Source organism: Ylistrum balloti, unplaced genomic scaffold (genome assembly GCF_031769215.1).
Source record: "Ylistrum balloti isolate Yb309-2 unplaced genomic scaffold, AGI_CSIRO_Ybal_v1 Utg370652, whole genome shotgun sequence".
In the NCBI taxonomy this organism is placed as follows: Eukaryota; Metazoa; Mollusca; class Bivalvia; order Pectinida; family Pectinidae; genus Ylistrum; species Ylistrum balloti.
The window spans coordinates 620,328-643,771 of record NW_026782396.1 but is presented as its reverse complement, the minus strand read 5'-3'; the positions used below and the strand labels follow the sequence as shown (position 1 = coordinate 643,771).

The window sequence follows — 23,444 nt, the reverse complement described above, 5'->3', positions numbered from 1 at the left end:
GAAGTTTCAGATAATTTCATAATCTATCAGTTATATAGAAGTTTCAGATAATCAATAATATCAGTTATATAGAAGTTTCAGATAATCAATATCAGTTATATAGAAGTTTCAGATAATCAATATATCTATCAGTTATATAGAAGTTTCAGATAATCAATAATCTATCAGTTATATGGAAGTTTCTGATAATCAATAATCTATCAGTTATATAGAAGTTTCAGATAATCAATTATCTATCAGTTATATAGAAGTTTCAGATAATCAATAATCTATCAATTATATAGAAGTTTCAGATAATCAATAATTTATCAGTTATATAGAAGTTTCAGATAATCAGATAATCAATTATCAGTTATATAGAAGTTTCTGATAATCAATAATATATCAGTTATATAGAAGTTTCTGATAATCAATAATCTATCAGTTATATAGAAGTTTCAGATAATCAATAATCTATCAGTTATATAGAAGTTTCTGATAATCAATAATCTATCAGTTATATAGAAGTTTCAGATAATCAATAATCTATCAGTTATATAGAAGTTTCAGATAATCAATAATCTATCAGTTATATAGAAGTTTCAGATAATCAATTCTATCAGTTATATAGAAGTTTCAGATAATCAATAATCAATCAGTTATATAGAAGTTTCTGATAATCAATAATCTATCAGTTATATAGAAGTTTCTAATAATCAATAATCTATCAGTTATATAGAAGTTTCTGATAATCAATAATCTATCAGTTATATAGAAGTTTCAGATAATCAATAATCTATCAGTTATATAGAAGTTTCTGATAATCAATAATCTATCAGTTATATAGAAGTTTCTGATAATCAATATATCTATCAGTTATATAGAAGTTTCAGATAATCAATAATCTATCAGATATATAGAAGTTTCTGATAATCAATAATCTATCAGTTATATAGAAGTTTCAGATAATCAATTATCAGTTATATAGAAGTTTCAGATAATCAATTATCAGTTAGATAGAAGTTTCTGATAATTAATAATCTATCAGTTATATAGAAGTTTCTGATAATCAATAATCTATCAGTTATATAGAAGTTTCAGATAATCAATTATCAGTTATATAGAAGTTTCAGATAATCAATTATCAGTTATATAGAAGTTTCTGATAATTAATAATCTATCAGTTATATAGAAGTTTCTGATAATCAATAATCTATCAGTTATATAGAAGTTTCTGATAATTAATAATCTATCAGTTATATAGAAGTTTCAGATAATCAATTATCAGTTATATAGAAGTTTCTGATAATTAATAATCTATCAGTTATATAGAAGTTTCTGATAATCAATAATCTATCAGTTTTATAGAAGTTTCTGATAATTAATAATCTATGAGTTATATAGAAGTTTCTGATAATCAATAATCTATCAATTATATAGAAGTTTCTGATAATCAATAATCTATCAGTTATATAGAAGTTTCTGATAATCAATAATCTATCAATTATATGGAAGTTTCAGATAATCAATAATCTATCAGTTATATAGAAGTTTCTGATAATCAATAATCTATCAGTTATATAGAAGTTTCAGATAATCAATTATCAGTTATATAGAAGTTTCAGATAATCAATTATCAGTTATATAGAAGTTTCTGATAATTAATAATCTATCAGTTATATAGAAGTTTCAGATAATCAATAATCTATCAGTTATATAGAAGTTTCTGATAATCAATAATCTATCAGTTATATAGAAGTTTCAGATAATCAATAATCTATCAATTATATAGAAGTTTCAGATAATCAATAATCTATCAGTTATATAGAAGTTTCAGATAATCAATTATCAGTTATATAGAAGTTTCAGATAATATTCTATCAGTTATATAGAAGTTTCTGATAATCAATAATCTATCAATTATATGGAAGTTTCAGATAATCAATAATCTATCAGTTATATAGAAGTTTCTGATAATCAATAATCTATCAGCTATATGGAAGTTTCAGATAATCAATAATCTATCAGTTATATAGAAGTTTCAGATAATCAATAATCTATCAGTTATATAGAAGTTTCTGATAATCAATAATCTATCAATTATATAGAAGTTTCAGATAATAATCTATCAGTTATATAGAAGTTTCTGATAATCAATAATCTATCAGTTATATAGAAGTTTCAGATAATCAATTATCAGTTATATAGAAGTTTCTGATAATCAATAATCTATCAATTATATGGAAGTTTCAGATAATCAATAATCTATCAGTTATATAGAAGTTTCAGATAATCAATAATCTATCAGTTATATAGAAGTTTCTGATAATCAATAATCTATCAGTTATATAGAAGTTTCAGATAATAATCTATCAATTATATAGAAGTCTTTGATAATCAATAATCTATCAGTTATATAGAAGTTTCAGATAATCAATTATCAGTTATATAGAAGTTTCAGATAATCAATAATCAATCAGTTATATAGAAGTTTCAGATAATCAATAATCTATCAGTTATATAGAAGTTTCTGATAATCAATAATCTATCAGTTATATAGAAGTTTCTGATAATCAATAATCTATCAATTATATGGAAGTTTCAGATAATCAATAATCTATCAGTTATATAGAAGTTTCTGATAATCAATAATCTATCAATTATATGGAAGTTTCAGATAATCAATAATCTATTAATTATATAGAAGTTTCAGATAATCAATAATCTATCAGTTATATAGAAGTTTCTGATAATCAATAATCTATCAGTTATATAGAAGTTTCAGATAATAATCTATCAGTTATATAGAAGTTTCTGATAATCAATAATCTATCAGTTATATAGAAGTTTCAGATAATCAATTATCAGTTATATAGAAGTTTCTGATAATCAATAATCTATCAATTATATGGAAGTTTCAGATAATCAATAATCTATCAGTTATATAGAAGTTTCAGATAATCAATAATCTATCAGTTATATAGAAGTTTCTGATAATCAATAATCTATCAGTTATATAGAAGTTTCAGATAATAATCTATCAATTATATGGAAGTCTTTGATAATCAATAATCTATCAGTTATATAGAAGTTTCAGATAATCAATTATCAGTTATATAGAAGTTTCAGATAATCAATAATCAATCAGTTATATAGAAGTTTCAGATAATAATCTATCAATTATATGGAAGTCTTTGATAATCAATAATCTATCAGTTATATAGAAGTTTCAGATAATCAATAATCTATCAATTATATGGAAGTTTCAGATAATCAATAATCTATCAGTTATATACAAGTTTCTGATAATCAATAATATATCAGCTATATGGAAGTTTCAGATAATCAATAATCTATCAGTTATATAGAAGTTTCAGATAATCAATAATCTATCAGTTATATAGAAGTTTCTGATAATCAATAATCTATCAATTATATAGAAGTTTCAGATAATAATCTATCAGTTATATAGAAGTTTCTGATAATCAATAATCTATCAGTTATATAGAAGTTTCAGATAATCAATAATCTATCAGTTATATAGAAGTTTCAGATAATCAATTATCAGTTATATAGAAGTTTCAGATATTCAATAATCTATCAGTTATATAGAAGTTTCTCATAATCAATAATCTATCAGTTATATAGAAGTTTCAGATAATCAATAATCTATCAGTTATATATAAGTTTCAGAGAATCAATAATCTATCAGTTATATAGAAGTTTCTGATAATCAATAATCTATCAGTTATATAGAAGTTTCAAATAATCAATTATCAGTTATATAGAAGTTTCTGATAATCAATAATCTATCAGTTATATAGAAGTTTCAGATAATCAATAATCTATCAGTTATATAGAAGTTTCAGATAATCAATTATCAGTTATATAGAAGTTTCAGATAATTAATAATCTATTAGTTATATAGAAGTTTCTGATAATTAATAATCTATCAGTTATATAGAAGTTTCTGATAATTAATAATCTATCAGTTATATAGAAGTTTCTGATAATCAATAATCTATCAGTTATATAGAAGTTTCAGATAATATTCTATCAGTTATATAGAAGTTTCTGATAATTAATAATCTATCAGTTATATAGAAGTTTCTGATAATTAATAATCTATCAGTTATATAGAAGTTTCAGATAATATTCTATCAGTTATATAGAAGTTTCTGATAATCAATAATCTATCAGTTATATAGAAGTTTCTGATAATCAATAATCTATCAGTTATATAGAAGTTTCAGATAATCAATAATCTATCAGTTATATAGAAGTTTCAGATAATCAATTATCAGTTATATAGAAGTTTCAGATAATCAATAATCTATCAGTTATATAGAAGTTTCTGATAATCAATAATCTATCAGTTATATAGAAGTTTCTGATAATCAATAATCTATCAGTTATATAGAAGTTTCTGATAATCAATAATCTATCAGTTATATAGAAGTTTCAGATAATCAATAATCTATCAGTTATATAGAAGTTTCAGATAATCAATTATCAGTTATATAGAAGTTTCAGATAATCAATAATCTATCAGTTATATAGAAGTTTCAGATAATAATCTATCAGTTATATAGAAGTTTCAGATAATCAATAATCTATCAGTTATATAGAAGTTTCAGATAATCAATAATCTATCAGTTATATAGAAGTTTCTGATAATTAATAATCTATAAGTTATATAGAAGTTTCTGATAATCAATAATCTATCAGTTATATAGAAGTTTCAGATAATCAATAATCTATCAGTTATATAGAAGTTTCAGATAATCAATTATCAGTTATATAGAAGTTTCAGATAATCAATAATCTATCAGTTATATAGAAGTTTCTGATAATCAATAATCTATCAGTTATATAGAAGTTTCAGATAATCAATAATCTATCAGTTATTTAGAAGTTTCTGATAATCAATAATCTATCAGTTATATAGAATTTTCAGATAATCAATTATCAGTTATATAGAAGTTTCTGATAATCAATAATCTATCAGTTATATAGAAGTTTCTGATAATCAATAATCTATCAGTTATATAGAAGTTTCTGATAATCAATAATCTATCAGTTATATAGAATTTTTAGATAATCAATAATCTATCAGTTATATAGAAGTTTCAGATAATCAATAATCTATCAGTTATATAGAAGTTTCAGATAATCAATAATCTATCAGTTATATAGAAGTTTCAGATAATCAATAATCTGTCAGTTATATAGAAGTTTCTGATAATCAATAATCTATCAGTTATATAGAAGTTTCAGATAATCAATAATCTATCAGTTATATAGAAGTTTCAAATAATCAATAATCTATCAGTTGTATAGAAGTTTCAGATAATCAATTATCAGTTATATAGAAGTTTCTGATAATCAATAATATATCAGTTATATAGAAGTTTCAGATAATCAATAATCTATTAGTTATATAGAAGTTTAAGATAATAAATAATATATTAGTTATATAGAAGTTTCTGATAATTAATAATCTATCAGTTATATAGAAGTTTCAGATAATCAATAATCTATCAGTTATATAGAAGTTTCAAATAATCAATTATCTATTAGTCCGTTAGAAGTTTCAAATAATCAATAATTTATCAGTCATCGGGATTAATTAGTAATCATTAAATTTAGGGAATCCGTTTTAGTAATGGGATATTTGTGGCGTATTCCAGAATAGCTGGTACGGTATATGTTGGTTGAGTTTGATGATAAATTCTTTCTACAGATTTTTAATATATCAATGGGAAGAAACTGTTCCTCGCTCTTGGATGTTTTGTTCCTGTTTTAATACAAAGCTGCATTAATCAAAGGGATTATAAACGGAGGTCACCAAGATCATGCTAAGTTCTTAAGTTTCTTCCTCATTTTTAGATACAACGGTGATGCCTTAATAGACATTGTTGGCCATTTCCATCATATGATAATAATATACAACATTTATATAGCGCCCTATATAATTTCACAAATTACTCTAAGGCACTTTACAGTGCATGTAAAATTTCAGTCATGGTATCAATAATACATTATGCATCTACATATATGTATGATATGCTGATCATTGTGTCCGCATGATCACCAGAAAAACACCACATGTATGTACATGTAGCAAAAATTACTAGTCTGAGAAAAAGCACACCTGAACAGATGGTTCTTAACATCCTTTTTGGAAGTGGTGAGTGTTGTTGCTTATTCCACAGCGTGGCTTCAACCTTCCCAAAACATCAGTCACCATAAGTCACAGTACGCGACGTAGGCACACATAGCAGGGACTCTGACCGTAGTGAACGTGAAGGCTGGTAGGGAGTGACGAGCTCTGTTAGATAACCAGGATCTGTTCCATCGAGTTCTTTGTAGATGTGCATCAGAATCTTATACTGTGACCTATAATGCACAGGTACTCAATGTAAGGAATGTAGCACACGAGTGTAATGTGCTCACGTTTTCTAGCACTGGAAACCAGACGCGCAGCAGTGTTCTGGACTTTCTGCAGGCGCCTAGTTGCCGAGTCAGAGATTCCATATAAAAGGGCGTTCCCATAGTCCAGGTGAGAAGTCACAAGTGAATGTAACAGTGTCTTGAATGCATCCGTAGTGATGAACTGCCGACAGATCTCACCAATTGGTGTCGAATACAGACAGTCCTTGCGAGGTCCAAGCACCGACCCTTGTGGAACACCAAATCCAAGGATTTTATCATCGGATGTGGCTGATCCTATGTATACTTTTCAGCATATTACATCAAGGATGCGACAGATTTCTTAATAATGGATTTCTTATCGTGAATTTTACGTTTCTCGATATCAGCACTCCTGGTCCAACAACCTCCTATCTTTGCTCGTCGTATTTGAAGGGCATGTTCTCAGTATCGCGTTTTCCATGAAAAATCTAAAATACAGGATATGATGAGATGCCTGTTGGTTCAGTTACATTGAAGTAGGTGTTGTTGCTTCATTGTTATACATCTTATTCTCATTTGTTATGCCAACATTTGTAAATGCCTGGTGTCGTCGATATTTTTTTCTTGTTTTAATTTTTCTAGTACTTTTCCTAGATCTCAGTGAGATGTTTTATCTGTTAACAACTTTTTTCCTAGAATCTCAGTCTGAATTAAGATTTTATATTAGTATTTTTTCTTATCTTATAGCCATTTGCTGTTCAATGTTCTCCCTATCCTGGTGGACATCTCCATTGCCATCGTCTTCTTCGTCTCAGCGTTCAACTACCTGTTCGGTCTTATTGTTTTCTTCAGCATTGTCACATATATGGGTATGCCACATTTTCCAATGCAGCTGTCTAAATATCTTATATACTAATCTAATCACTAGATTGTTTATATTTATCTATATACACTTTTATTGATTACTAGTCCCGTTATTTTTTCCACTACACACATTTCACTTTGTTATAGCTTTATCAATGATAATAACGGAGTGGAGAACAAAGTACAGGAGGGATATGAACCGACTTGACAATGAAAAGAACGCAAAGGCAGTAGATGCTTTACTCAATTTTGAAACAGTAAGTGTAACTGCCCTTAATTTTCATTCTGTCAGTACATTCTGATCCTCCAGAGTTACCACCCTTCATTTTCACTGGCAGAATGGTATAGCGATAACTATGACAGCCGATGGGGCCCGAGAATAGTCCTAGTCCTTTCTGATCTCCCAGAGTTACCACCCTTCATTTTCATGCGAATATCTAGATCATGGTATTTTTTTTTTTTTTTTTTTTATCATGGATGAAAGAACATATATTGTTGAATCCTGTAGACACCGGCATTATTGTTTGTTGGTAGGTGGTGGGCTTTTTAGCATTGAGCGATAATGATCCTGGGAGTCAAAATATACTGAGAGGAAAAAGAAACGCAATTAGCAGAAACTTAATATTGTAAAGTAAATCCTTGACGTACACCCTTGAAACTTGACAAATGTGTGCATTTGAGTTAGGTCTCTATTAAAATCACTGATGCATAACTAAACTGCGCACGCCGCTTGTACAAAAGAATAAGAGACAAAAGCACGGTTTATCGAACCTAATATAAAGGATTGGTTCAAAATCTGTGTGTGCGAATCTTCAGACATATCCGTCTTGATTTCCCACATTTTAAACATAAACAGTTCACCTTAAAAAATGCCACGACTGTCCGAAGTTGACAGGGGTCGTGCCATTGCACTTCTTATGCAAGGTACCCCGCAAAATCAGGTCGCTAATCAATTTGGAGTCCATCCATCGAACATTTGCCACCGGAAGGGTTGCAGACCGTCTCCGAAGCGGTCGCCCTAATGTGACGACGCGCCGGCAGGATAGGGCAATGCGACTTACGCACCCACGCAATCGCTTTCTGACGGTCACGGAAACAGCAAGGAACACAATTTGGCGTCATCATGTTCCAATTGATCCAAAGACAGTGCGTACTCGACTGCGTGCCTTCGGTCTGAGACCGCGGCAGCCATATGTTCGACCACAGCTTAATGCGCGGCGACGTGCCAGACGAATGCAATGGATGAACGCATATTCCGTAAGACGCTTCCCAATGCAACGTTGGAGAAGGGTCCTATTCTCAGATGAGTCCAGGTTTTCGCTTTACCGGGCAGACGGCCGACGTCATGTCTATAGACGTACCTACGAGCGCTATGCAGACACTTGCGTGATAGAGAATGACCGCTTTGGAGGAGGATCGGTCATGGTATGGGGGGATTGCGCATGGTATCAAGACTCCTCTGGTCGTTATTCAGGGAAATCTCACGGCCGTCCGCTAAAGAGATCAAGTCCTAGCACCACATGTAGTTCCTCAAGTACAGCAGCGTCAACTGACGTTTCAGCAGGACAACGCCTGGTCGCATGTAGCGAGGGTTTGCCGTGGTTATCTCTTAGCAAACAATGTCCCCACCCTAGACTGGCCCCCATACAGCCCTGACCTCTCCTCAATAGAACATTTGGACAGAAGGATAAGACGTAGACCGAATCCTCTAATCAACGTCGCTCAGTTGGCGTTGGCACTGGATGAGGATTGGAATCGTATACCAAATGAGGAGGGTTAATACCTCCATCAATTCAATGCACAAACGACTTCGTGCAGTTACTTCAGTTCGCGGGAGACACCGATATTGATGGGGGCAGAACGCGCTTCTTTTTGAGTTGGGTACTCTTGAATCAACGTCAAATTTAAATGAAATTCTCGAAGATGACAGAGTGGTCAATTATCTTCCAGTTACACCATAATTACATTCTAAAACCCTTTTCTATTTTCCGTAGTTGACCTGGAAATTCCTAATTGCGTTTCTTTTTCCTCTCAGTATAGAATTTCAGCGTTATCCTGTACTGCTTCACACGACCATAGATAGAATAAATGAATCTTCACCGAGTGTATGTAGACAACTCTGTGTTGTTTATTTACATACACACCTGCTTATATACAATCACATCTGTTTATATAAATACACATCTGTTTATATAAATACGCATCTGTTTATATACATACATACCTGCTTATATACATACACACCTGTTTATATACATTTACACCTGTTTAGATACATACATACCTGCTTATATACATACACACCTGTTTGTATACATATACACCTGTTTATATACATACACAACTGTTTATATACATATACACCTGTTTATATACATATACACCTGTTTATATACATACATACCTGCTTATATACAAACACATCTGTTTATATACATACACACCTGTTTATATGCATACACACCTGTTTATATACATACACACCTGCTAATATACATATACACCTGTTTATATACATATACACTTGTTTATATGCATACACACCTGTTAATATACATACACACCTGTTTATATACATACACACCTGCTAATATACATATACACCTGTTTATATACATATACACTTGTTTATATACAAACACACCTGTTTATATACATACACACCTGTTTATATACAAACACATCTGTTTATATACATACACATCTGTTTATATGCATACACACCTGTTTATATGCATACACACCTGCTAATATACATATACACCTGTTTGTATACAAACACATCTGTTTATATACATACACACCTATTTATATACATACATACCTGTTTATATACATACACACCTGTTTATATACATGCATACCTGTTTATATACATACATACCTGTTTATATACATATACACCTGTTTATATACATGCATACCTGTTTATATACATATACACCTGTTTATATACATGCATACCTGTTTATATACAGATATACCTGTTTATATACATACATACCTGTTTATATACATACACACCTGTTTATATACATGCATACCTGTTTATATACATACATATCTATTTATACAGGTGAAGTATTACGGTGCGGCTGACTTTGAGAAGGGACAATACATGGAAGCAATAAATAAGTACCAGGTACATTTCTCCAAGAACCTGACCGTCCATTACAAACGATGTCTAACAAAGGGGTAGCTGATACCTGAGAATGAGAAGATACATATTGGTTGTCATGGAAATGTAAAAATTAACAAATTCAATAATAAATGCATTAGATGTAGAATGATTAATTTGCTATATACAAAACCGTTCTAGAACACGTCTGTGAAGTGTGGATATCTAGAAGAAAAAAAATAAAAAGTGAATGATCCATTTTTGTCTATATGGATCGAGGTTGATATTAGAATAAAACATACATCGATAAGAATGTGCATAGAAATCGAGTTTCTTAGTGGAAGTCTTTTAATATCAACAACAGGGAGAGTATGAAGAAAAAAGTAGAAAGTCCTACTGGTTAGGGTTTGGAGCGATAGCTAGGTGATCAGGAATAAAAAGGTACATAGGTATACTCCTTCATGTTAACATATGGTTATGTAATACCTTGCAGAAAGCTGAGTTTGTGAGCATACTATCACTCCATCTACTGAACCTGGTACAAAACATAGTGATAGCATGTGGAATGGTGACGGGGACACTACTCTGCGGCTGGGGAGTCGTCTACGGCCTCAAGGGTCTACATCTAACTGTAGGGGATTATGTACTGTTTGGAACCTATATAAATCAACTCTATGGGCCCATTCATTGGTTAGGCAATTATTACAGGTAAGTTATTAACATGATTATTATACGAAAATAACGTTGATGTTGATTGGGATACTGATATTGGAGTCTTGATGAGTCATGGCCTCTGAAAATTCATCCTAAGCGAATTAAAAAAAAAATAGTCATTTCTAGATCAGCGTTTGTGAAATTTTATATTCGCGAATCTGCCTTTCAGGTACATTCGCGAAATAAAGTATTCGCGAAATGTAAATAATTGACAGTAATTCTTTACAGTAACATTTCTTATTTTTAATCTTAATTCTTTTCATCTACCTTAACTCGAAATCTTAATGACTGCCGTTACTACTCTACAAGAAAACGAAACAAAATTTTAGCTTTTTCTTCAGATCATGTTGTGCAATATTGAAGTGGAATTTTGTGTGAATCTATGGAAAAGGCTGCCGATTAAGCATTTCTAAAAGCAGTATTGACAAGTGTTGTATTAAAACATTTCGTAAATAAAAATGTGAAACAGCGATCAGCACCGATTGTTTCCATTTGATAGAATGATACAGGCGGCCTTTATAGACATGGAGAACATGTTTGATCTGTTTGGAGTGACACAAGAGGTAAGCGATATTGTAATAAAATGAGTTTTTGTAACTTGTACTTTAACAGAAAGTCTTGTATTTACTGTATCGAAGATGGTGCTATCAATAAAACACCCATTCGGGACACATAGCATTTTTACTCCTGATATATCTTTTTAAGTGACGCCTTGGCAACAATGTTCTATCCATTTGATAAATTTTGAGTGATAATTATGGCCTTTGTTCTTTCGTAGGTGAAGGACATCGAAGGTGCACAACCGCTAGAAATCACTAATGGGGAGATAGAGTTCAAGAATGTATCTTTTCACTATGATTCGAGGTATGACCATAAACATTTTTTGACAGTTCATACATGATACAAAATGTTAGGGTTTACTTTTTTTAAAATAAGAAACTAATTTCGACCCACTTTGAATCAATATAATTAAAGTGTCATTAAACATTCCAAAATCCTCTAAAACAAAATAAAGTTCCAATACGCAGGAAATTCAAAATGCCTCAATGGGTTCACTTATACTAACAATAGTGAGTGTCTTCCATTAGCCTCAATACATCGGCTTGGTATGTTACGAAGTACTCATATACCTGGCGTGGCGTTATAGACCTAAGTACTCGATAAACCTGGCATGACGTCATAGATGTAAGTAATCAATAAACCTAGAGAGGCGTTATAGATGTAAGTAATCAATAAACCTAAGGTAGTGTTATAGACCAAATTACTCGATAAACTTAGTGTGGCATTATAAACCTGGCGCGGTGTTATAGATCTAAGTACTCAATAAACCTAGAGTGGCGTTATAGATGTAAGTACTCAATAAACCTAGGGTAGTGTTAAAGACTTAAGTACTCAATAGACCTGGCGTGGCGTTATAGACCTGAGTACTCGATACACTTAGCGTCGCGTTATAGACCTAAGTACTCGATAAACCTAGCGTGACGTTATAGACCTAAGTACTCGTTAAACCTAGCGTGACGTTATAGATCTAAGTACTCGATAAACCTAGCGTGACGTTATAGACCTAAGTACTCGATAAACCTAGCGTGACGTTATAGATCTAAGTACTCGATAAACCTAGCGTGACGTTATAGATCTAAGTACTCGATAAACCTAGCGTGACGTTATAGATCTAAGTACTCGTTAAACCTAGCGTGACGTTATAGATCTAAGTACTCGTTAAACCTAGCGTGACGTTATAGATCTAAGTACTCGATAAACCTAGCGTGACGTTATAGATCTAAGTACTCGATAAACCTAGCGTGACGTTATAGATCTAACAACTCAATAACGTCGAAATATAGATCTAAGTACTCATTAAATTAAGCCATGCATTCTGGAGGCGTCATACATCAACTCATTTGATATGAAAGCTTAAATCTTTTGTTCAAGCCTCTTCTTAAGTAACTCAACATTTTGGATATTATTGAGCCTGGCGTGCGGTTTTACATATATGCTCTGATATATCCTAATTATCTTCACATATTTGATTAAAAGAAGGATCACTGAGTGGATGTTAAAAATGTGTGTAAGCACCGGCTTAGTTTGGTTTTATTCTAACCGAAGATTATCTAAACTACATTTAAATATTTTTGCTTGAATCTGTTAAGTGATCCAGCTAAGATATCTCTGTTTTGTCCTATGACAGCTATGACATGATTTCGGCGGGAAATTTCATAGTCTCATTTAACCTTTGTACATATCAAAACTAGCGTGCAATCTTAAAAATAGCATACCTTCCTTATTTGTGTTCACACTATCGTATCTTTATCTTGGTGATAGGCTTAAATAAGTAACTATAACAAATGGACTATGGTGTAGCTTTGGCAATTGATAATATTTGGAGTACTTTGACAGATGTACCATGTATTTCAACATTTTAAATCTGTAATATTCATTTTCTTGCAGAAAACCTATTTTGAAAAATGTGTCTTTCTGTGTACCACCTGGTGAAACATATGCCTTGGTAAATATATTTTATCGTCGATGTACTATTAGTACTTGGTTAGATATGATATATATCCTTCCTTTACACTAGAGGTACCGACTTCTACATCATCTGGTGCCTCGTCCTACCTTACTCCAGGCACTAGTCCTACTTCAATCCTACATCATAACATTCCGGCCTCTCCCAGCCAATTCATTTGACTTCTTCTTTATCACAGCCCATTCATTCGCTCTATCTCTATCCCAGCCCATTCATTTGAGTCCATCTCTATCCCAGTCCATTCAATCGACTCCATCTCTATCCCAGCCCATTAAATCGACTCCATCTCTATCCCAGTCCATTCCATCGACCCCATCTCTATCCCAGCCCATTCGTTCGACTCCATCACTATCCACGCCCATTTATTTGACTCCATCTCTATCCCAGTCCATTCAATCGACTCCATCTCTTTCCCAGTCCATTCGTTCGACTCCATCTCTATCCCAGTCCATTCATTCGACTCCATCTCTATCCCAGCCCATTCAGTTGACTCCATCTCTATCCCAGTCCATTCAGTTGACACCATCTCTTTCCCAGTCCATTCAATCGACTCCATCTCTATCCCAGTCCGTTCGTTCGACTCCATCTCTATCCCAGTCCATTCATTCGACTCCATCTCTATCCCAGTCCATTCATTCGACTCCATCTCAATTCCAGTCCATTCGTTCGACTCCATCTCTATCCCAGTCCATTCATTCGACTCCATCTCTATCCCAGTCCATTCATTCGACTCCATCTCTTTCCGACCCCTTCATTCGACTCCATCGCTATCCCAGCCCATTCATTTGACTCCATCTCTATCCCAGCCCATTCATTTGACTCCATCTCTATCCCAGTCCATTCATTCGACTCCATCTCTTTCCCACCCCTTCATTCGACTCCATCTCTTTCCCAGTCCATTCGTTCGACTCCATCTCTATCCCAGCCCATTCCTTTGACTCAATCTCTATTCCGGCCCATTCATTTGTCTCCATCTCTATCCAAGCCCATTCATTTGATTCCATCTCTATCCCAGCCCATTCATTTGACTCCATCTCTATCCCAGCCCATTCATTTGACTCAATCTCTATCCCAGCCCATTCATTTGACTATCAATTAGCGTCTTTTGCTTTATCCATTGTACTATCTTTTTATCATTTCTAGCCTTTTACATATAATCGTTAAATTAACGCATGTATATTGTAAGTGAGTCATAAAGGTATATAGGAAACATAATAACAGTGACAGGTAAGTCAGTCCTATAGGTATTTAGGTAACACTGTAACCGTGACAGGTAAGTCAGTCCTAAAGTCAGTCCTATAGGTATTTAGGTAACACTGTGGCCGTGACAGGTAAGTCAGTCCTATAGGTATATAGGTATTACTGTAATCGTGACAGGTAAGTCAATCCTAAAGTCAGTCCTACAGGTATATAAGTAACACTGTAGCCGCGACAGGTAAGTCAGTCCTATAGGTAACACTGTAACCGTGACAGGTAAGTCAGTCCTATAAGTATATAGGTAAAACTGTAACCGTGACAGGTAAGTTAGTCCTATAGGTATATAGGTAACACTGTAGCCGTGACAGGTAAGTCAGTCCTATAAGTATATAGGTAACACTGTAGCCGTGACAGGTAAGTCAGTCCTATAGGTATATAGGTAACACTGTACTCGTGACAGGTAAGTCAGTCCTATAGGTATATAGGTAACACTGTAACCGTGACAGGTAAGTCAGTCCGACAGGTATATAAGTAACACTGTAACCGTGACAGGTAAGTCAATAACCGTGACAGGTGAATCAGCCCTGCTGTTATAGTAGTAGTACCAATGAAACAATGACAGGTGAGTCATAATAACATGTGATAGTTATAAATGCTACTCCGTATCTTTAATTGTTCTTTTTTTAAAAACCTGACAGGTTGGTCATTCCGGCAGTGGTAAGAGTACAATTGTGCGCTTGCTTTTTCGTTTGTACGACGTCATGGAGGGCTGCATACTCATAGATGGCAAAGATATATCTCAGGTATTTAAAACTTATAATTCTTAACATGGCCCAGTGAGTAGCATATAATCGTTATTTTTGATACATTGCAATGCATAAACGACGAATGTGTCTGAAATCTGCACTTGTTTTAAACAAAAAGGATTAGATTGGGAACAAACGTTCTTTCCGCCATAGCTATTGATAAGATTTTGTATTTTGTAGAAGGCGGATTATTTTTACAATCCGTTTTTTTATTAGAAATATGAAAAGCAAGGCAATTGTCTGAATAGTTGTTACGTTTAGATTTTTTTGCTTGTAAATTGGTAATATATAATTAGGGACTTAACAATATGACTTTACTACCCAAAACAAGTGTCTTGTGATCTGATACTTAGTTAATGGTTATCAAGTTAAGTTACTGTTCGAGTGTTAATTGTTGTTGTGGTAATATATACTTAGGGACTTAACAATGTTACTGTCGTCTATTCATCTGACACTAGATAAAAAAAACCCTGACCTTTGTGAGTTAAATTAATATGGATAAACACAGTATGTCTTATACGTTATTTCTAATTCAGCATTTAACTACAACCTGTTAGATATTTATTGAGCAAGTTCAATTATCTTCATTATAGAAGGGTATGGGCTCAATTTGGTTTTATTGATATTTTAACGCCTTTAATGAGTGCATGTGAGAAACCCTTTCACATACTTGTTTTTTTTCTTAACAAAGTTATTTTCCCTATCACGGAGGGGGAGGGGTGTTAAGTTATTATATCTGCATTACTTTTAGATGGAGACTTAACCATCATTTGTTAATCGCCAATGTTTGTTGATCAACCCGAAAGATACAATAAACCATTAATCGTTAAAGGATGTCATATCTATAGATATTTTCCTGTTCGAGGGCCACGTTATCATTTGCATATTAATTCATACCACTTATGGCTATCTGCAATATATTTCTACATCTATCCATCTTTAATCCTTAATTTCTTAATATCTGTTATCTTCTGATTGAAATGTATTTGTATCCAATGTGATGACTTTAAGGGAATGTGCAGCTTTACAATTGCCCACTCCATGACTATGTAAAACTGCTTATAACGCCCATTTAAATGATGGAGTTTACCAGATTAATTATCGTAACTGGCTACAAAGCATTATTTTATAATAGAAAAACATCGTTTAAATATCGTTTTAGGTTCAATTTCCGTTCCGAGTTTTACATCAAGATTGTGAAGGAAAATTAAATTGTTTTATATATCAGTGAATCAGTAAGAGCTTGGTTTCCTTGAGACACGGTGTCATTGTAATAACAGGTACAACAGGAGAGTTTAAGGAAAAGCATTGGAGTTGTCCCCCAAGATATCGTCATGTTTAACAATAACATCAAATACAATATCAGATACGGCCGAGTGACCGCTACTGATGAGGAGGTTGAGAAAGCAGCCGAGGCAGCGGACATTCATGACCGGATACTCACGTTTCCTCAAAGTAAGCTACGTCATCCAAGAATGCCTAACACATGCCCTTATATACCCAAATTGACGATATTTACACGTTTCCATTTGATATTTACTACAATAACTTTCTCCTTACAGTCAATGTATATACCATCGTACCTTATACACCATACAGGCTTCGTTTTCCTATCGTTACATTGCAGATTATGAAACACTTGTGGGCGTTTACCGTCATACCTTATTCACCATACAGGCTTCGTTTGCCTAATGTAACATTGCAGAGTATGAAACACTTGTGGGCGTTTACCGTCATATCTTATACACCATACAAGCTTCGTTTGCCTATCGTTATATTGCAGAGTAAGAAACACTTGTGGGCGTTTACCGTCATATCTTATACACCATACAGGCTTCGTTTGCCTATTGTTACATTGCAGAGTATGAAACACTTGTGGGCGAACGGGGCCTTAAATTGAGTGGAGGAGAAAAACAACGTGTAGCGATTGCTAGAACCCTTCTCAAATCTCCAGCAGTTGTACTTCTTGATGAGGTAGGTAAAATCATGCAATTGTGCTTCCTGATATGATAGGTAACAATCAACAGTTATGTTTCTTGAGTAGGTAGGTGATCATCAGCAAATGTTCTCCTTGATGAGATGGGTAACCATCAGCAGTTGTTCTTGATTAGGTTGGTAATCCCCAACAATTGTTGTTTCTTGATGAGATAGATTGTCACCAGGAGTTGTTCTTCTCGAGGTGGGTATGTCAACATCTCAAAGCAACAGCAATGAGTTATCATATTCTATAATTACGAACCCTAATTTGAAAGAATTATTCAAAACAAAGGTGTATGACGTACGATACAATACACGTATAAAAACACTTCTAGTACAGTCGGGATGTCTTCTCTACGGCGGTACACAAGAAGATGTAAAGATATCAAGTGTTAGTTCATTCAAAATGCAAAACGTCTTAACTTTTTATTCCTCTGATCAGTTTATCATTTGAAAATTATATTTTGTTTCCCCAATTCAGAAACAGCAACCAATTAACTGGGAAATAGTCACTGTCACAAATCACATGATTATATTCAGATATTTACTTTAATGTTTTTTATTTGTTACTATTCATAAAGACAAAAGATAAATAAAATTGTCAATAAACACTCATAAACTCACTCCAGGCAACGTCTGCTTTGGACACTAAGACGGAAAGGAACATTCAAAGTTCACTGCTTCGTGTATGTGAGGGTCGCACAACATTGGTGGTAGCCCATCGTCTATCAACAATCATCCACGCACACCAGATCCTCGTGATGGAAGAAGGGACGGTGGTTGAAAGGGGCAGGTATGTCCTTATAATGGTGATGAAAAATGGGGTGGGGAAAGGGGACAGGTATATGGTGATACTGAAGATAGAGGGGGATGGAAGGGAATAGACAGGTATGGTTAGATCTCCTTAATTGAAGAAGATATGACGATAGAATAAAAAAGATGTGGAGGTCATGTTGATGGAAAACATGTAGAGATTTTTGTGATTGAGGGAGGGAGGTGAAAAGAGACGGGTATGTGGAGATCCTTATGATGAAGGGAGAATGGTTTAAATAGAAAAAGTTGGTCGCGATGATGAAAGAAAGAGAAATAGTATAAAGGAACATGTGTGTATAGATCCTGGGGGTGAAGAGAGGGTGGTTTAAAGAGGTGGTATGTGGAAATCTTGGTGATGGAGGGGGGTGGTTAAAAGAGAGAGGTATGTGAAGATCCTGGTGATGGAGGAAGTGATGTGATAAGAGACAGGTATGTGGAGATCCTGGTGATGGAGGAAGTGATGTGATAAGAGACAGGTATGTGAAGATCCTGGTGATGGAGGAAGTGATGTGATAAGAGACCGGTATGTGGAGATCCTGGTGATGGAGGAAGTGATGTGATAAGAGACAGGTATGTGGAGATCCTGGTGATGGAGGAAGTGATGTGATAAGAGACAGGTATGTGGAGATCCTGGTGATGGAGGAAGTGATGTGATAAGAGACAGGTATGTGGAGATCCTGGTGATGGAGGAAGTGATGTGATAAGAGACAGGTATGTGGAGATCCTGGTGATGGAGGAAGTGATGTGATAAGAGACAGGTATGTGGAGATCCTGGTGATGGAGGAAGTGATGTGATAAGAGACAGGTATGTGGAGATCCTGGTGATGGAGGAAGTGATGTGATAAGAGACAGGTATGTGGAGATCCTGGTGATGGAGGAAGTGATGTGTTAAGAGACAGGTATGTGGAGATCCTGGTAATGAAGGAAGTGATGTGATAAGAGACAGGTATGTGGAGATCCTGGTGATGGAGAAGGTGATGTGATAAGAGACCGGTATGTGGAGATCCTGGTGATGGAGGAAGGGAGGTATTGAATACTTTTCAACAAAAGTACAATATAGACATCATAGTAGCTATCGGTTAGGGTTGGAGAAGATACATAAGTTGTAAAGGAGTTTCTAGTAGGATGTCCATTATGGAGATGAAAAAGATGGATATGATTTGGGATCATAGCAACAAGCAGTTTAATTTTAATTTAGATGTAGTTTTTATCACCCTGTAAAACTGTGTTCGTGTGTTTAAGTTACGGTGAGTATTTAAGTAATGAAGAGAAACATTCTCTTGTAACTGTAATTTGACTTGAAATTACACATTGATTTTAAAAATTCAGAAGAAAAACAAATCGATCGATATCAGAACTGTCAAAATATTGATGGCTCGTCTAGCTGGGTGCCTTTGTCAAAACTACTAACCACCATTCTTAGTAATATCAAATCTAGGGTACAGTCTAATTGTGATACTGTTACTAGTATGTGAATTTCAAAGAACTATGCAAAGATTCAACATCCTCTTCTTATCAGCGTTTCTGTTGCTTTTCCTACCCAGTACATCATAAAATCCTTTATAAACTGAAAGAAAAAAAGGTCAACGGCGGTATAAATATGCGATTGTGAACTATACTGAAGAGTCTTTCGTTAAAAATACGTTCAAATCAAAGAAGAAATACTGAGAACTAAATCTTAAAAATGAACGAGTTTCTGGTTGGCATCTTCGTCGAGTTCAGTGGTTAGATGTTGCAAAAGACTATGGTCATATCAGTGGGAAGTAACTGTGTCCCTGTGTTGGTGGACCTGTTATGCTTTCATATGAAGCTTAAGTTATTGAAGAGCTTGTCAAAACAAGTCACAGGACCTTGCAAAGTATTGACATTTCACTTCCCAATATATTGGTGATGTCTTGTCTTTAAATAACAAGACATTTATTAACCACGTCATTCTTATACACCCAACTGATCTTGAAATCAAAGACAAGACGAACTCCTCTACGTCAGTTGCTTATCTCGATGTTTTCCTACAACGAAACTACACCTACATGGACAACTTTTCCGTTTCTGGATAGCAACATTCCTGCTACTCTAACCCACGGTGTTTGCTTGTCGTATTTAAGTGATAGTCAATGGTATGTTCCTATTATCACGATTTTTGTACAATAAGTCGTCGACTCACGGACAATATCACGATTTTTGCAAGAAGTCGTCGACTAACAGAGAAACTCGTAGAATGGGGTTTCAAAAGATGCAGACTGATGGAAATTATGGAAAAGTTTTACGGTCGTCATAGTGATCTCATTGAGAAATATTCTAGTGTTTGCTGCTCGCCAGTTTTCTTGTTGGTTCCGTTGTTGTATACCATGTTTTCATTTGAAAGCGTGACATTACTTACTTGGATTGACCAGTGTTTACATTGCGGGTGTCGTCGATGAAGCAGAAGACGCTTACTCTTCCGAAATATCTTGTTTTATTCTCCTTGTTCTTTTTCAGGTGTCACCGTGTAAATATTTCTTTTGTTCATATTTTATCCGTGTTTTATTGAATTTGGGTTATATTATGATAATGTTGACATGCTGGTATTTTTTTTACTGATAACTTATTTGACCTGTGACCTGTGGTAATCTATCGTTCTTTGTCGAACAACTTCATTGTAATAAAATGTGGAAAAAGAGGATACATTTTTAAACGATATTGATGACTTATTTAACCTGTGACAGCAAGTGACCTATATATTGACCTTTGGTATTATTTTCACAGATGTACCGATGAAAATATAAACAGCGCATAAAAATTAGGGACCATGTGAGCTAAAAGTGCAATAATACTTGAAAACTTAATGATAGATGTAGAGGTTTAGATTATTTCGATTTCATGTTTGTTTAATGTCACAAAAAGCAGACAGCAAAGAGTAACAAAATCCTGACTGAGGACCGAACATAATAATTGCGATACGTTGCCATTCATCTTGCATAGCCGGCGGTTTTGTGGAGGATTAGCGGGAAGCCTGGAAGCTATCCCAAGCGTGCTCGATGATGGTTCAACAGTCCACCAGAACAATTGTCTATCTATGTAGGAAGTCATTCACAACTGGAGTCCAGTAATGACGAGCAGTGCCATCCATCAGAACAAAGTCTTAATTTACAAACCCCGCAATGGATCTAAAAATAGTGTGTAGAATCTCGTTCCTGACGCGGAAAGGGGTTAAGGATCCGATGTCGATGACGTAGAGGTCTGTGTGAAAGTCCATACTTATCCCTATCCAAACCATCACTAATCCAACGCAAAAGCTGTCATTGAGCAATACAGCAGTCGGCACTACGTTCAGTCTATGACCTCCATATCCTCATCATTCCATCATCGAAGTCAGAATCGTATGTGAAGATTTCCAGTGATGTCACTGCCTGTTTATTTGCTGAATAGCACATCAGTATATAGCTTTTTGACGTACTCTTGTCAGAATATGTTCTACGACTGGTATTTGTGTCCTTAAATTAAAGGCGAGGAGTCTTTTTAGGTGTGATGATATCCTTAGACTTGTGGCGAGATCTAGGTCGTTGTTGGACATTATTTATTTATTGATAGTGATTCCATAAAATAAAAAAATACATTCTGAGAAACATTAAGACACATTATTTTGGCATAACTATGATCAGTTTGGAGTAAACCCTATGCCTCGCGCGACTATATCTTTTAAATGTCTTCACATGATTCATCATGTTGCAAATCGTGAAAAAAACATTCGAAAATGAACTAAGCTTTAGCTAAGATTTACAAAAGTCAAACCTCATAATGTTACCACTAGTCATCTATTGGTTACTTTTCCACAACAACGAAGTTCATAAAAATGGTGTAATTTCACGAAACCGAAGTTCACAAAAGCGCTATAAATTCACGGTATCATAGTTCACAAGAGCAGTACAATGTAGCCTGAGGATGCACGCGCATACATCCTTTCCAATACTTCGGGTATCCATTGAAATCGGTACGTGTGCAAATATGGACATATTATTTTCAACTAGGAATACATTATGGTAACAATTTATGATCCCTTAATACAATGTTTATTGATATTGCTTAATTATTTGACGTATGACATTTGGTAACCTATATATTGACTTTAGTAATACGATTTGAAAAAAGAAAAGTATATAACACTGACCTACATATTCACCTTTGTATCTCTAAGGAACAGGAATAACGCCCATTGTACTCGTCCATTTCAGTCACATGGAACTATTGGATCTTGGTGGTATCTATGCTGACATGTGGCAACAGCAGCTTACATCAAAGGAGACCGCTCTAGACCCTGAAACGACTGACCAATAACAGTCCTCGCGACCAAGGACATCACTTATGGCAAGCCTTCGGTGTGGCATTATCTGTTGTAACTGTAGATTGTGTTTCGTTAAGTTATCGCAGTTTTGTTCTTGTTATTACTTAATTTAATTAACTGAAATACTACGTACTTTGAATACTTTGAGTACTTTGAGTGGATCACTTTGTTAATAGGGTGTATAAGTGCATGCGTATTTGCGTATGTACTGGGAAAATACCAGACATTACATCTGGAATAAGATATTGGATATGTAAGATAAATATTGTGGCGTAATAAAACATTGAAAAAAAACGACGTTGTCAAGGCACGAAACGAAACATGTTATCTGTCTCACACTCGCACTCATCGCCCCTCCAACGCCCACCCACTCACCCACGCACGCACGCGCACACACACACACACACACACACAGAGAGAGAGAGAGAGAGAGAGAGAGAGAGAGAGAGAGAGAGAGAGAGAGAGAGAGAGAGAGAGAGAGATATTAAATAGCACACCTATTGATTTAGACATATCCTGATGTATACTGTGGTACATCCAACTACCAACGCTTCCAAATGAGCTATATGTTAAAACAACGAGTGATAAAGTAAGATAAACAAAAGTGATGGTGCAAAATTTATTGTAAATGATATCCATGTGTCTTTGTAAGCATGTCAAGATCAGGAGAAGTTTACATAAGGTGAACACCAGTAAAAACATGATGTTAACAGA

General features: G+C 34.1%; 1 protein-coding gene across 1 annotated transcript; it reads left to right on the top strand.

Annotated features, from left to right (window-relative positions):
• Window positions 1-6,590: 6,590 nt before the first annotated feature.
• LOC132557267 (ATP-binding cassette sub-family B member 6-like) lies at window positions 6,591-22,998 on the top strand. Its single transcript, XM_060221756.1, has 13 exons — window positions 6,591-6,712; window positions 7,141-7,262; window positions 7,405-7,514; window positions 10,334-10,399; window positions 10,869-11,083; window positions 11,589-11,652; window positions 11,868-11,953; window positions 13,538-13,595; window positions 15,512-15,616; window positions 16,900-17,074; window positions 17,481-17,593; window positions 18,226-18,389; window positions 22,621-22,998. Exons 1-13 carry the CDS (start codon window positions 6,591-6,593, stop codon window positions 22,721-22,723), a joined length of 1,503 nt encoding a protein of 500 aa, XP_060077739.1. The 3' UTR covers window positions 22,724-22,998.
• The last annotated feature ends 446 nt before the right edge of the window (window positions 22,999-23,444 follow it).